Below are 17,295 nucleotides of genomic sequence, written 5' to 3' on the forward strand. Positions count from 1 at the left end.
TACATGAGTGTCTTTTCTTGGTTCTGGTAACTGATAAATACATTAACACACTTAAAAATGATGTAAAACCTCCGCATATGCATTGGCTTTACATTTATTATTTTGACTACCTGTCTGCATCAACACTAGCAGATTAAATTCCTAAAAAGTAGCTGTTCTGAAGCACCCATCACAATACCATGTCCAAGCAAGGGTGGGTGGGAAGAGACCAAGCAGAATACTCAGAGATGTCCTAAAACTTCCCAGGGTGTAGCCATCAGTGGAATGTGACTGGTTGTTAGTCTAGGTTTCCGTAATCAAATAACACACTGCTAGGTAAAATGAAATTAAACAATTCTCTTATATGACTTCACAGAACCTTTAAATATACTATTTAGGTCATTCTCCAGTTTTAATTGACAGAACTATTTTTTTCCAGAAAAGAACATCTCATGAGACTGGTGTTCCACAGTACACACCTTGGACAAGACTCACAATTAATGTACATTTGTAAACTGAGGTCTGGAGAACAAGTCATTTGTTCAAAGTCACGGAGCCAGTGAGAAAAGAGTTGAAATCTGAGCACAGAGCATCTGCCTGTGATTTAGTGGGGATCTCACTTAAATCTGCTTTCTAAGAATCCCTAACCCTTTGTGATTAGGTCAAGAAACACACTTTGCTTAATATAAAGAAATACAGTTACAATTATTTTAACACTTTCTAAATCAGATGATTCCCCAAAATACACCAAATGCATGGGTTACCCATTTTCCAAATTAGGTCAGTTCAGTATGACTGATAAACCATCAAAATCAGTATTTCAGGATTCAGAGCATGATCCAGCAATATGAAAACCACCTGATATTATGCTAATGTTAAGTGACATGGAATGGTGATGACTGTAACCTTATGACCTAAAATGTTACTCACTGATTATTAGGAAAGCCATAGGACATGATTCTTCTACTCTACTACAGTCATCTCTGGGATGACACTGCAAAGGAATCTAACCATAACTGTGAATAAACGAAATGCCAAATAACTAAGATGGCCAGGAGTTGATATATAATTATTAAAAGCAGAAAAACTTGTCTGTTTTTCCTGGCTGGGTCCAAATTCCCTTTAAGTATCTTGGGGGCTTTAAGGTTTATCTATGATCTTCCATTTCAATGGTACAAGTGGAACAGCTCTCACTAGCAAGAATATAGTGTAAAACAATAACTGAACTATTCACTGCAATTGGCTTGTAAGATACTAAATAAACATAGCTACTATATGCCAGGCAGTGTGCTAGGCACCTGCATATCTACTGTCCTATTTAGCCATCAAGATTGAAGAAAAAGATGGAACACTTAGAGAAGACACAGAAGTGAACACAATTAGAATGACTGGTAAAGCTGATGAGAATCTTCAAATGGGCTTACCTGAGCAAAACACTCCATAGATCCAATCAAGAAAATCAAGTCCTTCACCAGGTCTGACACCCGCATCCGAAACTCCCCAAAGTCATCAGTCTCCTCAGGAACCCCCTCCTGAAATTTCAAATCAGATAACATTTGTTTTAAACCCACTAAGGTTTTCACTAACTTTTAAAAGAATAAAAAACCCATTAAGCAGTTCAGTCCCAATGAATAAAAAGATAAATTGCATAAATCACAAAGATATTTTACCACAGAAAGTATCCCAAACATTAAGGTATGTCAAATCAATACAACCTACGCTCTACCTTTACTATGAGAAACATTTTTTGGCACGTCCAAGCTACATCCTGCCTGTTGCTGGAAAAATCTGGAGTGGTGGAGGTGGAAAGTGTTCTAGAATATAAGTCTATCTATAGTAGATAAAGTCTAGCTTTTTATTACTGAATAAGCCTCTGAAACTTTATGATTCAAGATCTACCAAAATCAACCATTACCACAACTAGACACACAACAGAATATTAGACTTTAAAAAGAATTTTATATAGGTGCACAGATACATAACACAGGTGTAATAAAATATTAATGGTAGGAGTTAGGCAGCAGGTATACAGATATTCATTGTAAAATTATTTCACCATTGCTGTATATTTAAATTTTTTCATTAAAAAATACAGAGATCATTCACATTTCATGCTTCTGAAGTTTTCCTTACTCTAATATCCCCCTGTGAGTACACTAAGGTTTACTAATTATGAGATTAATTATGAGATTAACATAACTAATTATGTTATGGGTATGTATAAGAATCTTGGACCATGAGTTTCTGGGAAAAGCCCTTAGTATTACTGAGAATTGCTAATCTAATTCAACATTCTTGCTTTAAGATGAAAAAAATTAAAGTCAAGGAATGAGGAGGAAATAATGGTTGACTCGGATGAGATAATGAATTATGAAGCACGGCACACCTACAAACGTATGGAATTACCTACAAGGGAAGTGGTACCACAGAACTAGCAGAGAGAAGAAAGGGATCAAGCAAACACAGCCATTTAAACCAGAGTAACTCTGTGTTTTTTTACTTATCATGCTTCCAAGCACTATGGAATCCTGAGGACAGGATTCCTCAGTTTAAAAAAAAAAGTAGTGAAAACCACTGAACTAAATCATCACTAAAGTTCTGTGGAAATACAAAATACCATAACTCAGATGACAACATTAACATTAAGATATAGAGCACAGACAGTTTTCAGGCCAGGTTTAATATTAATAGGAAAAAAAAAAAATCCACTCCAATTTATAGGCTGAAGGACAGAGATATTAAACTACCCAACCAAAATGATGAAATAAACACTATAAAATTTGAAATAACTAAGCAAAGAATGTGGTTGAAGCATTTTCCAATTAACCATTTTATAATATTTCTTGTATATTTTCTTCTAAGCAAATAGATTATTTCTACATTTTTAAATTATAAAATCAGCATAAGTAATATAAAGAAAAATTTGCACTTATGTGTTCAGGGGAGACTCATGTTATTTTCCATGTCCTCACACAAATATTTCATTTTTGTGTTTAGTTTTAATCCAACCACGTATTTTATACTATTAAAAATACACAGCATAAAATTTTACATTTTCATTTTTTCATTTAGGATACCAATTATTGCTATCTAAAGTTATTATTTTTAAAATGTATTATTTTTTCTATAGTTTCTTTTGGTTTTATTTATTTTCATTTACTTTTTTGGCTGCATGGCACAGGAGATCCTGGCTCTCCAACCCGCACCCCCTGCATTGGAAGTGCAAAGTCTTAACCACTGGGCTGCCAGAGAAGTCAAGTAATTACTTTTAACTGCTGCATTATGATCCATCAAGTTGCTACATAATAATTTATGTAACTCTTCTATAATACTCTTTTGTGGGGAGGGCACACAGCACAGCTTGCAGGATCTTAGCTCCCTGACCAGGGATTGAACTTGGGCCCCGCAGCAGTGAAAGCACCAAGTCCTAACCACTGGAATTTCCTAACCAAGGAACTTCCTCTTCTATACTCTTGTAAATGGATTTACCATATTTTACATTTATAGATAATGCCTTGTACATAACAATTTTTTTCTTCAGCAGAATTATTTAAGGTGAATTCCCAGAAGAATTACTGACTCAGCAGGACTGATTTCTTTCTACATAGGCATAGCACTCTTCATTAAACTGGTATTGACTTCCTCAGTGTAAGCTAGAATGACAGAAAACCTGCAGATTCCATTAGCTTTATTCTCTATCTTTTCAGTTCCTTTTCAAGTTAGCACTGAAAAGAAGAGGAAATCAAGACATGATTAAATAGAGAAGAAAACTTACATGATCTGGTTCCAACTGGCAGTGGCGAGCCAAGGCATGAAGCAGCCTTTGAATGTAAGCTTTGAAGATGCCATGAATAACCTCATCATTCGTTTTGTACAAATGCTCCCCTAGTCGGTACCAAAAATTAAAGGAAATTTCTACTACCTATCAACAGAAAGAGAAAACATGGTTTATTTGGATCAGAAAAGAAAGCAGTTTTATTATTACTAGGGCTAACAGGAAAGAAACACTTTAAACTAGTATGAGTGGAACCAGTTTAGCAGCCACCTTTTCTCTAGCAGATTATTATCTTCCCAAATTATCTTTCTATGTTAGACCCAAAACTCAACATTTAGGATGACTGGCTTTACATTCTCTGTCTAGGCCTGAGAAAATTTCTCCAGCAGTATACTGAATTTTAAATTTAGAGAAACATATACAGAAATCTCTTTAAAATGTAGTCTTTTTCCCTAAATTCTGAAATTATTTTTTTGAAATTAAAACACCTCTCAGCAGATAAACCTGCAAATATCTGTACAAACCACAGCTTATCTTATATGTGGCACTATTTAAAGGAGAGATTATTATTAAGTAGAGCAATACTTCTGCCCAAAACTGTTTTTGAGTTTCAACAAAATCCAGATATTGTCATGAAAGTATGTCAAGCAAACACATATTATCTTCTATGTGATCACAGAAAAAACACTGAGACTCACAAGAACTACTAGGCCCCTCCCTTAGAGGGGCCCTACCATCCTTTTCCCATCAAAGATCCAAAATGAAGCTATTTAAATAGAGCTAACCAAGCTTGGGAGTTCTTCTCATTTCTTATACTATTAAGAGGAGATAAAGCCTTTTGAATAAATAGAGTTGTGTTTTTGTTTTTTTTTTCTCTTAATCTAGTAAACTTAAAAGTGGCAGCATGTCTTAGAGATTTGGGGATGAAGAAGACTCTTTAAGTCCTTTGAATCCCATTCTCATTTCCATCCATAATTTGGAGAAAATTTTTGGATTTTAAAACTTGGAGGTACAGTTAATATTTGGTATATTTCTTAAGCTATAAAGCTCTAAATAATAACTAAAGCTAGAGAGGGGGCCTCATTGGAAAAGTAATAAGCTTTGTTTCTAACAGATTCCTTCATGCTATGTACCAGTCAGCCCAGCTAAAACCAAGTAGGAAAACAGAAAAGAATCAAAGCAGAAGCTGACATATAATTTTTTTTTTAATTCACAGCAGAGTAAACTCTTCATGACATTAATTAAAAATAAAACTATCATTTCCCACAAATAAAAAGCTGTATAGGAGATAATAGAATGTAGACAATATGCAACATACAAATGAAAAATAATGGCATTAGCATAGTGTAAACACTACCTCATATTGAGGGTGCCCTGCACAGATAAGAAGCAGTTCCAGAGTTCGTAGGTCCCCAAGGCCTTGGCCTGGCGTACAAACAATTTTTTCAAGAAAAGTTTCACAAAGTTCAGTGAAAATACGGCAGTAATTCAGAACTCTGTAAAGGAAAAAGGAATAAGAACACCAAGTCAGATATCTGTATATTATGTGTACATACTCACAGACACAGTTAATCAAATAAAGAAACAATCCTTGGCCTAAGAGACATGTAGTGATTATTTGCTATGGTGTAGCACAATCTCCTCAGCAAACATCGTTCCTTAAATCATATACTTTTAAACATATAAGCAAATGTAAGTAAGTCAGTTCAATTCTCAATTATTAAAACATCTGAAGAAAATTCCCATTCAATCACACTTGATACTTCAAAGGTCATCCCTAACTCTTAGAGCCTTATCCTCTGTAAGTGCTAAAACTTACTATTCTACATGATCACTACATCTCCCTCTGCATTTGATTTCCACTCCTGGTTCAGAGGTGAATAGCAGAGGATCTTGAGGATGCAATGTATATATTTACACAGGGTCATGAAGAATGGAGGTTTTTATTTTTTTTAATCTAGCAAACTTAAGTGGCAGCATGTCTGAGAGATTTGGAGATGAAGAAGACTCTTTAAGTCTCTTCAATCTCATTCTCATTTCCTTCCATAATTTGGAGAAAATTTTTGGATGTTAAAACTTGAAGGTACAGTTAAGATTTGGTATGTATTTTAGCTGTAAACGCTAAAGAATAACTGAAGCTAGAGACAGGGCTTCAGTGGCAAAATATGAATGAAAAGAAGGTGACTTAAAAGAATCCCAGGCTGTATGGTCTCCTGCCCTTAATAACTACTCACTTATCTAAATCTTCACGTGCCACAGCCATATGATAGGCTGTCTCCAATGTCAGGACTCCTTGAAAAAGTTGCATGGCTAATGCCAAGTTGGTTTCCACATTCTCAATGGCATAGAGAGCTGAGCACACACAGTCTGAAGCAGCTTCGTGTAGGTTCGATGAGGTCTTATCCTGTTGCTGGGAGGTAGCAGGAATAGGGAAGTAAGATAATTAAGCTGTAATCCAATAGGATAGCAATTAAAGCCTGTTTCTGAACATGTACTTTATATACACATAACAGCCTAATATTCATGGCCTTCAACAAGACAACATCCATCAATCTTCCTATTTCTGACTATTTGCCAAGCAAATCTGTCTTTTGGTACTTCAATCATGGATGGTCACATGACTTCTAAAATTCACGTTTTCTCCCATTCACTAGTCCCTCCTGGAATGTCTTGTGTTCCCTGCCCTATTTTCCATGGAAATCTTCTCCATCTTTTTTCTGATATTCAAGTACTATTTAAAGTGAAAAGGTTCAACAAGTAAGTATCAACGACTCAAACCTAACACATTACTCTGATATTTCAGAATACTAAGGTTAAAGAGAGGTTCTGAAAGCTTCTGGGGAAAAGAGAAGGTAACTTAGAAAGGAGCAAAAATCAAGTTACTCATCTCATTAGTAATGATACCTGCCAGTATATAGGAAAACAAGGCCTTGGAAATTTTGAAGAAAAAGAATATTGAATTTGGAATTCTATATCTAAGCTAAATCATTAATTAAGAATGAAATAAAAACATTTCTCAAGAATGCATGCAAAAACTCAGTATTTATTTCCCACATATCCTTCTGAGGAAAGTATCTGAGATGGGCTCAAAAAAAAAAGGTTAATCCAATCCATAGCAGAGTAAAGAAAAGTCCCAGGATGACAAATGGACACAACTGATACAAACTAGAGCATATTAGAAAGTTCAAGGAGGGAGGCCTCTAGGGGTTCTATTAAATAGTCCAGAGATTGGATAAATTTAGTAAGGCATACTGGTCATTTGTGAATAATAAAACACAAGGACATTTAGAATCTCCAAGGGGGTAAAAAGCTATAAAAGCAGGGTTGGAAAAGCACAAAGACACAAATTACTCATTAGGTTATTCTTTGAGTGGTGGTGAACTCAAAAATATTCATTGTACTACAATGTTTCAAAAGTTAAATAAATGTTCAAATTTACTCTTTTGTATATATCAATTATTATTTTTAAAATATTTTTTAAAAGAACTATAAGAAAAAAAGCTATATAATAAGGTCCTGGCCTAAGCATTTGTTTAGTTGCTAAGTCATGTCCAACCCTTTTGGTGACCCCCATGGACTATAGCCTGCCAGGGTCCTCTGTCCATGGGATTTCTCAGGTAGGAATACTGCACTGAGTTGCCATTTCCTTCTCCAGGGAACCTTCCCGACCCAGGGATCAAACTGACGTCTCCTGCACGGCAAGCAGATTCTTTACAACTGAACCACCAGGGAGGCCCTAGCACAAAGCAAACTATTTAGTTTTATGTGGCATGACTGCAAACCACTGAAAGAATATAAGAATGAGAATATATTTGACTCTGACTCCAGAAACATTCTTAAGTAACAGAGGACTGGTCATGACACTGGATCAATAGAGAAAACAATAGCAATATATCTGGCACATTGGTTTGTTCTTTACCCCAATCTCAGTTCCCAAGAGTCATCACTGAAGTTTGAAGTGTATTTTAGACTGTCCTCCATTCATATGTTGTCATATTTATATACTCAAAAAAAAAAAGTGGGACCTAAATTTTTTAATACTGACTACTCTTTCACACAACCTGGTGAGATGAAAATCAGAATTATTATCATTAAGGTATGGCATCAACAGACATGGAGACAAAGATAATGATTAGCAAAACAATTACTAGCATCTTAATTTTCCTGAATTTTAGCTTCTGATGCAAGAATGACAGCAAAAATACACTAAAAACATTATATATAATATCTAAAACGTCTCCTTGAAGAATCCATTTTCCTTTTCTTTCTTAAATCCAGTGATATCAATTAATATCATGCTAGCATCTTCTAAATAGTTTACCAGCATAGACCCAGTATGGAAATACAGAGTTTCCACCCTAATATGTGTTCATGGAAGGAAAACCATCAGGGAGAAAGAGACAAAGTCACACCCACCTCCAAAGACCAGTTTAACATTTGTGCTTGAGATACTGCTGCTTCTTGTTCTAAAAACTAGTCTTATTCTAAGCACTCCCATCAACCAAGACAGAGGAATGTACTACTAGCCATTATTACTTTTAAAGTTTAAGAAAGAAATGTACCAGTATATAAAAAGACACGACTTTTAATCTCAAAAACCCAAAATTCATCTTATACATACCCTAATGTTTAACTATCTCAACTACGAAGATAATATTCTGATCTGTAATTGTCTCAACCACCCAATGGTCATTATTAGAAACACACAACTTCATACTTTAAAAATAACGAAAAAGATGCCAACGGTACTTTTGTTACTTGACTTTTAATATGTAAATCAATGATTTACATATAAAACTGCTTTTCTCTTAAACCTAACTACATTATATTCTGAGCACTAAAAATAATATCTTAATGTGGTATTTGGCAACAAGGAAGGGACAGTGCTGCTTTCTTACCATACACTTCCTACTCACACTGCAAAAATCCGAAAACACTCTTATATCCCATAAGGGCAGTTACTGTTTAAGTGACTATGTGCCAGAAATAAACAAAAGCCATTTCATAAATGAAGCCATTACTTACCAAAACCTCAAAAAGGAGTGCTAGTAACTTATTGTTAGCCATGAAGTTACTGTCCAAAACTCCTAAGTTAAACCAACTTCCCAAACAGCGAAAGACCTTCATAAGCATTTTCTCATCTGTTCCTGCTTTTTCTACACAAGTCATCTGAAAAGAAAAAAATAATTATAAAAATAATACCAATTTTTACATTTAAAACATTGTTAAAAAATGAAATATTTTTACAATCACTTTATAGATATGATACTGAGAAGGATGGCAATAACAGTTAAAAGTGTTTTTTACTTGCCAGACACTGTCTTGTTGCTCTTAAATCATTTAACCTCCACTAAAATTGTACAAGTATGTATATACTATTATTATCTTTATTATCTCCACTTTCTAACCTGAGAAGCTGAGCTACACAGAGGCAGAGACTGGTTCAAAGATACATATGTTTCAGAAACAACTATATTTCTTAGATTCCACTTCTGTATTAATATAATCTTAACAAGAGAATTGTCTTTAGCACTCATCATCTCAGCCCCTTCATGTTTCACAGCCTTGTCGTGGCAAAGGGGTTTTCGTAAATCAATGAAACTGTAAGCCATGCCGTACAGCACCACTCAAGATGGACGGACAACTACTAATAGCTCCAGGAAGACTGAACTGGCTGGGCCAAAGCAAACACCCAGTTGTAGATGTGTCTGGTGAGGAAAGTAAAGTTCAATGCTATAAAGAACAATATTGCACAGGAACCTGGAATGTTAGGTCCATGAATCAAGGTAAACTGGACACTGAGAAGCAGCAGATGGCAAGATTGAATATCGACATCTTAGAAATCAGTGAACTAAAAGGGACTCAAATGAGAGAATTTAATTCAGATGACCAGCATATCTATTACTGTGGACAAGAATCTGTTAGAAGAAACAGAGTAACCCTCATAGTCAACAAAGAGTCCAAAATGCAGTACCTGGGTGCAATCTTAAAAACAACAGTACGATCTCAGTTTGTTTCCAAGGCAAAGCATTCAACATCACAGTAATCCAAATCTATGCCCCAACCATTAATGCTGAAGAAGTTAACCAGTTCGTTAAACACCTACATCATCTCCTAGCACACAAACACACACACACAAAGATGTCCTTTTCGTCACAGGGGATTGCAACGCAAAAGGAAGAAGTCAAGAGATATCCAGAGTAACAGGCAAGTTTCTCCTTGGAGTACAAAATGAAACAGAACAAAGGCTAACAGTTTTATCAAGAGAGTATGCTGGTTATAGAACACCCTTTTCCAACAACCCAAGAGATGACTCTACACATGGACATTACCAGATGGTCAATACTGAAATCAGATTGATTATGTTCTTTGCAGTCAAAGATGGAGACATTCTATACAGTCAGTAAAAACAATACCTAAAAAGCTGACTGTGGTTGAGATCATGAGCTCCGTATTGAAAAATTCAGGCTTAAACTGAAGTAAGTAGAGAAAACCACTAGGCCATTCAGGTATGACCTAAATCAAATCCCCTTATATTATACAGTGGAGGTGATGAATAGATTCAAGGGATTAGATTTGGTAGACAGAGTGCTTGAAGAACTATGGATGGAGGTTCATAACATTGTACAGGAGGCAGTGACCAAAACCACCCCAAAGAAAAAGAAATGCAAGAAAGGCAAAGCAGTTGTCAGAGGAGGCTCTACAAATAGCTGAGGAAGAAGAGAAGCCAAAGGCAAGGGAGAAAGGGAAAGATATACCCAATTGAATGCAGAGTTCGAGAATAGCAAGGGGAGACAAGAAGGCCTTCTTAAATGAACAATGCAAAGAAATAGAAGAAAACAACAGAATGGGAAAGACTAGAGATTTCTTCAAGATAATTAGAGATATCAAGGGAATATTTCATGTGTATTCATGGCAAGAATACACAGAAGAACTATACAAAAAAGGACTTAATGACCCAGATAACCATGATAGTGTGGTCACTCACCTAGAGCTGGATATCCTGGAATATAAAGTCATGTGGGCCTTGGGAAGGATTACAACAAACAAACCTAGTGGAGGTGATTGAATTCAAGCTGAGCTATTAAATATCTTAAAAGATGATCCTGTTAAAAAAGTGTTGTATCAGAATGTCAGCAAATTTGGAAAACTCAGCAGTGGCCACAGAACTAGAGAAGGTCAGGTTTCATCCCAATCCCAAAGAAAGGCAATGCCAAAGAATATTCAAACTATTGTACAATTGTGCTCATTTCACATGCTAGCAAGGTTATGTCAAAATCTTTCAAGACAGGCTTCGGCAGTACAGGAACCAAGAACTTCCAGATGTACAAGCTGGGTTTAGAAAAGGTAAATCAAACTGCCAACATCCACTGGATCATTGAGAAAGCAAGGGAAAAACATCTATTTCTGCTTTACAGACTGTGCTAAAGCCTTTGACTCTATGGATCACAATGAACTGTGGAAAACTGAAAGAGATGGGAGTTCCACTACATTACCTGTCTCCTGAGAAACCTGTATGTGGGTCAAGAAGCAACAGTTAGAACTGGACATTGAACAACTGACTGGTTCAAAATTGGGAAAGGAGTATGACAAGGCTATTTATTGTCACACTGTTTATTTAACTTATATGCAGAGTACATCATTTGAAATGCTGGGCTGGATGAGTCACAAGCTGGAATCAAGATTGCCAGGAGAAATATCAACAACCCCAGATATGCAGATGATACCACTCTAATGGCAGAAAGTGAAGAGGAACTAAAGGGCCTCTTAATGAGGGTGGAACAGGAGAGTGAAAAAGCTGCCTTGAAATTCAACATTCAAAACACTAAGATCATGGCATCTGGTCCCATCACTTCATGGCAAACCTAAGGGGATAAAGTGGAAGCAGTGACAGATTTTATTTTCTTGGGCTCCAGAATCACTGCAGATGGTGACTACTACCAGGAAATTAAAAGACGCTTGCTCCTTGGAAGGAAAGCTATGACAAACCTAGATAGTGTATTAAAAAAGCAGAGACATCACTTTGCCAACAACGGTTCATGTACAGTCAAAGCTATGGTTTTTCTGGTAGTCATGTACGGATGTGAAAGTTGGATCATAAAGAAGGCTGAGTGTCAAAGAATTGATGCTTTCGAATTGTGCTGGAAAAGACTCTCAAGTGTCCCTTGGACTGCAAGAAGATCAAACCAGCCAATCCTAAAGGAAATCAACCCTGAATATTCACTGGAAGAACTGAAGCTGAAGCTCCAATACTTTGGCCAACTGATGTGAAGAGCTGACTCACTGGAAAAGACCCTGATGCTGGGAAAGGTTGAGGCTAAAAGAGAAAGGGGCAGCAGAGGATGAGATAGGTTAGACAGCATCACTGACTCAATGGACATGAACTTGAGCAAACTCCAGGAAAGAGGGGAGGACAGAGGAGCCTGGTGTGCTCTAGTCCATGGGTTTGCAAAGAGTCAGACAGGACTTAGTGACTGAATAAGAACAAATAATAATTGATCTTGAATTAACAAAATGGAGAATAAATGAAGGGAGAAAAATATTAAGAGTCCAGGCTCAGTTCAAGAGCAAGAAGAATAATATTTTTAAAAAATTTAAAAGTTGAATACAATATTTAGGAATAAGTCCATTTGAATGGACCACAAAGTGTAATACTGACAAAATAAAAAGATAGAATAAAAACATTAAAGAGAAAATGGGGGAACTAAATGAAAAAAGTTCTAAGAAGTCTTTAGTATCTTCTATCACAGCCAAGTACATATTTTTCTTGGTAATTGTGGACTAATTTAATCCTCTCAGTCCTAAAACAAGACAAAAGACACGAGAGACTTATAGACCTTATTAAGTCCCACAAGGTATATCAATATTTTTCAGATACCATGATGATATCACCTGTCATCAATTACGATGAAGTGCTAAATCAAGTCCAAGTAGCTAAATGCACTTGATCATCATGGCAGTAATAATAACTATAAGGACTATCACGGCTGCTGAATTTTTTTTAGTCATTTGAGTGCTTACAAAATTACAAGCTTTGGTCTGTTAACCCAGCTCAAGTCACAGTCTGAGAACTAGCAACATGACTAGCATTCCATGACAGCTCTAAATGAAGCTCTTATAATATTGCTCAAACTCATATACAAAATTTAATTGTGTGGCTTGCTGAATTACAAACAACAGTTGAATTTACAGTCCTACCAAGTTTCTCATGTCAAAGTTCTGAAATTGACTGGTAAACAGCAGACTTCTGAAGTTTGGAATGGGGACATCCAGTTGGACCCTAATGAAACTGGTAATCCAAGTCACTCTGAGTCTCCCTTACCAATAGAAGTAGCCTCTGCCTTCCAGTGTCTGAGACAAGCCTTTCTCAGCTTCAAAGCCCTGTAATAACCCCATCTGAGACAGAGGCCTTGAAAGAAGATGCCCAATCTCTTCAACACCTTCCACAAACATCCCCAATAATACTCATAAACTAGGGTCAAATCTCAGAATGTTCTAGGGGAACAGGAGGAAACAACTTATACACCAATACAACTGTGAAACTTCACTTAAATGTGTCTAAAGAAACCTAGGAAACACGCAGAAAGGTGTTAGACTGAGGAAGGCTGGACTATAACACTAGATTGAGCCAAACATTGACACAAGTATACTTTCTTGAGAGTATTCATTTAGTGAGTGTATGGAGTCTCTGGGAAGTACCAATAGGAACATCATAGTACAAATATCTAGAATTTTGGAACAAATCTATGCACTCTTCTACAGGTAACTATCTGTCTTTTGAAAATCAGCTTCTGGCTTACTATAAGACCTGGGCAGGCCTATCCATAGGACATCAGGTGATTATGTGACCTGACCTTCCGACCATGAACTAAGTACTGACTAAACTACCTAGCCTTAAGATTGGGCATGCATAACAAGAGACTTGTCATCAGATGAAAATGATATAAAGAGGTTGAGTACAGGAAGATTTGGAAGCTACAAAAATGTTACATGAGTATAGATGGCTCAGATTCTCTGACACCACTTATTCTTACATTGATTCATCCCCTTCAGTCCATGCTTGTGGCCTCCTGGGATGTTCCTTACAACTGGATAACTGAAGAAAACATTCAAGCTTGGATTACAGATTGATCTGCATATGCTGGTACCACCTGAAGGCAGACAGCTATAGGATTACAGGCCCACTCCGGGGCCACAGTGAAGGCCAATGCTGAAGGAAAACCCTCCTAGTGGCCATAACTTCAAGCAGTCTGTATAGTTGTCCACCATGTCTGCAGTGAGATGAAAAGAAATTTGGATCGCCACTTATTCATGGACCCTTGTCAATCATTTGGATAGATGATCAGGGATTTGGCAGAAACAAGACTGGAAGATTGGTGACAAGCAAGTCTGAGAAAGAGGTATATGAATGACATATAAATGGGCACAGATTTCTGCCTGATGTGAATACCCACCAGAGCATCACTATATCCCAATGATAGATAGACAAAATGACAAACTCTAACAATGTCAGCCTCTTTCCCTAGCCATCCAGTGCTTGCTCAATAGGCTCACAAACAAAGTGGCCAGAGTAGTAGGGATGGAGGCTAAACATATATTAACATGGATTTCCACTTTACCAAGGCTTAACAGGTAAACAATACTGATGAGTGTCTGTCAACAGCAGAGACGAACACTGAGTCCCCAGTGGCACCAATTGCCACGGAGACCAGGTTCACTGATTATATTGGCTTCTATCATGGAGGAAGCAGAGATTTGTTCTCATAGGAATAGGCACAAATTCTGGATATAGAACCGTCTTCCCTGCTTATAATGCTTCTGTCAACATTATCATTCATAGACTCAAAGAATACCACATCTAACCATGATGGTATCATAGCAAATCAAGAAACTCATATCAGAGTAAAGGAAGTACAGTAATGGGCAACTCTGAGCTCTATTAGTTTGGAGATCTGGGTCCCAAAGAAAGTATGTTTCCAATAGGAAACTCAAAAATAATTCCAGTGAATTGGAACATAAAAATACCACCTGGACAATGGGAGCTTCTTATGCCACTGAACCAACAGGAAAAGGAGTTACTTTACAGACTAGAGTGACGAATCACAATTACCAGTGAAACACTGTATTGCTTCTATATAATCAAAGCAAGGAGTTCTAGGTCTGGAACCCAGAGGATTTTCTAGGGAGTCTCTTTGTTACTTCCATGCCCAAAAGGTTAATGGAAAACTATAGAAACAACAATCCACAAGGCAGGATGATTGAGGGCTCAGACTTTTTGGGAATGAAGTCTTGGGTAAATTCACAGAGTAAAGAATCCTAAGCAGCTAAGTTTCTGGTCAGGGCAGGTGTCTTAGTCCATTCAGGCTGCTATTAACAGAATAATACAGAACAGGTGGCTTATAAACAATAGAAACTTTCTTACAGTTCTGGAGACTGGAAGTCCAAGATCAAGGTACCAGTCTCTGCTGAGGACCTGCTCCTTGTTTCATAAACAATTGTCTTTTTACTGTGTCTTCACATGGCATAAACGGGAAGGGAGCTGTCTGGGGTCTCTTTTATATGGGCACTAATCCCATTCATGAGGGCTCCACTGTCATGACCTAATCACCTCCGAAAGGCCACATCTCCAATACCATCACCTTGGAGATTCGTTTTCAACATATGAATTTCGAGGCAGGGGCACACACAAATATTCAACCTATAGCAGCAGAGAAAACATGAAATGAGTTGTGGAAGAAAAAAGCCATATATACCAATTACAGCCTTGTAATCAATATAAGTGAGGACTGTAGTAGTTCCATATTTTCTATCTGCTTGTTACACCACTGCACTGGTGTTTAAATATGTATAAAAGAGCACCTATGGGAGCTAAGTTAAAAGGCAAGACTGGGGCCAGCTGCAGAACTATTGCCTCTCAGCTCCAAATTCACCCTTTTAGAACTACTCTGTGAAAATGGATCTGGGCCCTTAAAATATTTTTGTCCCGTGCCAGCTGGTACTAACTTTTTGTCGGAAGGTCACTAGAGAGAAAGTGCAGAAGGAAAAGGGTTTTGCTTCCTGATTCTAGTGTGCTCACTAAGCAGCCTTCTAAAGAACATGCAGCTTCTTCAGCCCCAGACTGATAGTTTCTCTGGTGTCCAGCTTATTGGCCAGCACTTTCTCCAGCACCAACTCTCATCCTTACCAACAGTTTTTCAGCAAACTGCTCCTGGCCCCTAAGGAATGTACATTCTTCTTTAGCAACAGATTCAGTGCACTTAGCTTCTCCGGTGCCTACATTACACAGTGGCCAGTAGCCTCCTCTGGCGTTCCCACACCCCGCTGATTCTGTTGCAGAGTGCCTCTGGTGAGATACCTTCCCTAACAACTTTCTTGGCCTTCCTAGAAAGCAGATTTTTAGCAAGTTTGAGAGGAGAGATTTTCAGTGGCATGCAGCACCACGGTGACTTCTTTACCATGACCAAACCATCACCAACAGGGTTTGAATCTCAGTCCTGGGAGAGGGGTGAACTCTTCCTTTCTTAGAAACTCTATCTTAGCCTTGACCTTAATGACTGCTCCTTGTATCTGTTTTATTTGTATACTCTTTAGAGCTCTCTACCTCTTATTAGACAATCCCTTGTTACTACAGATACCTGTTATAGTTAAACATTCTTTATATTGAATAGTCCCAATAAATTAGTAGGTGGTTTCTCTCTCCTGACTGGACCCAAACTGATACTAAAAGGAACCAAGGGTTCTAGATCTGGGGCAAAGCAGTAACTAGATGATTACTAGTTACCTTTTTCTGTGAGGAAATAAAGATGTGCTCCAGTGGCCAAAGTCGTAACATTTAAAGCATCAAAAGGATAACTTAAGCAAAGACCCTGAATCAATGAAACTCATGGGCCCATAATACACCATAAAGAGAAAGTCAAGGGGAAAAAGTAACATTTAAGTAATCTTAAAAACAAAATCCTTATAGAGAAAACAGAATAATCAAAAATTAAAGATTCATCCTGCCTTTCTAGTGGGAACTTAGAAGAATGTTAATATACATGTAGAAAGAAAGAATTAGCAAAACTTTATTTTGCAAACCACGATGGAATTATTAAGGTAAGGATTATAAACTTAGAATTTAACATTCATACAAACTGCATTATATTGTAAGGGGAGAAACAAACTTTATAAATGGAAGAATCAAACTGTCATCATTCTAATCTAGTCAATCCTAGCACAGCATCACTAACCAAAGTGATGCTTTTAGAAGGTCAACCAAAACGTATATCTTCTGATAAATTGCAGCAGGAAATATCTAAGTTGTTTTCTAGCTAAAAATATTTAACCTTTTAAAACTAACCTATCAAAGTCTTTCAGTCTTTCTTACCAGGTTCCTGGGAAAGAATTAAGTCCTGCAGAAAATGATTTGAGTGTCTATTTTCTCAATCATCCTGTGAATGGTATATAGGAGAAACTGTAGATGCCTTAGGGCATTTAAGGCTTAATTCTCTTGAGGAATTCCTACTGAGTAGGGCTGCTTTAGATGTAACTTCCGATTAGAG

At 37.1% G+C, this 17,295-nt stretch overlaps 1 protein-coding gene across 4 annotated transcripts in view; it reads right to left on the bottom strand.

The window, feature by feature from the left end:
- The window catches only part of TNPO3 (transportin 3), a 111,366-nt gene that overhangs the window by 31,490 nt on the left and 62,581 nt on the right, over positions 1-17,295 (bottom strand). For 3 of the 4 annotated variants that reach the window (XM_070788138.1, XM_019959055.2, XM_019959056.2), the window contains 5 exons: positions 8,780-8,923; positions 5,989-6,164; positions 5,112-5,250; positions 3,755-3,901; positions 1,404-1,511 (listed from right to left, as the gene is read on the bottom strand). In XM_070788138.1, the coding sequence (XP_070644239.1) occupies positions 1,404-1,511; positions 3,755-3,901; positions 5,112-5,250; positions 5,989-6,164; positions 8,780-8,923 (714 nt within the window). Of the gene's footprint in view, positions 1-1,403; positions 1,512-3,754; positions 3,902-5,111; positions 5,251-5,988; positions 6,165-8,779; positions 8,924-15,176; positions 15,352-17,295 lie in introns of those variants that run through there. The other variant, XM_070788139.1, reaches the window with a different exon arrangement.

This window comes from Bos indicus, chromosome 4 (assembly GCF_029378745.1).
Source record: "Bos indicus isolate NIAB-ARS_2022 breed Sahiwal x Tharparkar chromosome 4, NIAB-ARS_B.indTharparkar_mat_pri_1.0, whole genome shotgun sequence".
Taxonomy (NCBI): domain Eukaryota; kingdom Metazoa; phylum Chordata; class Mammalia; order Artiodactyla; family Bovidae; genus Bos; species Bos indicus.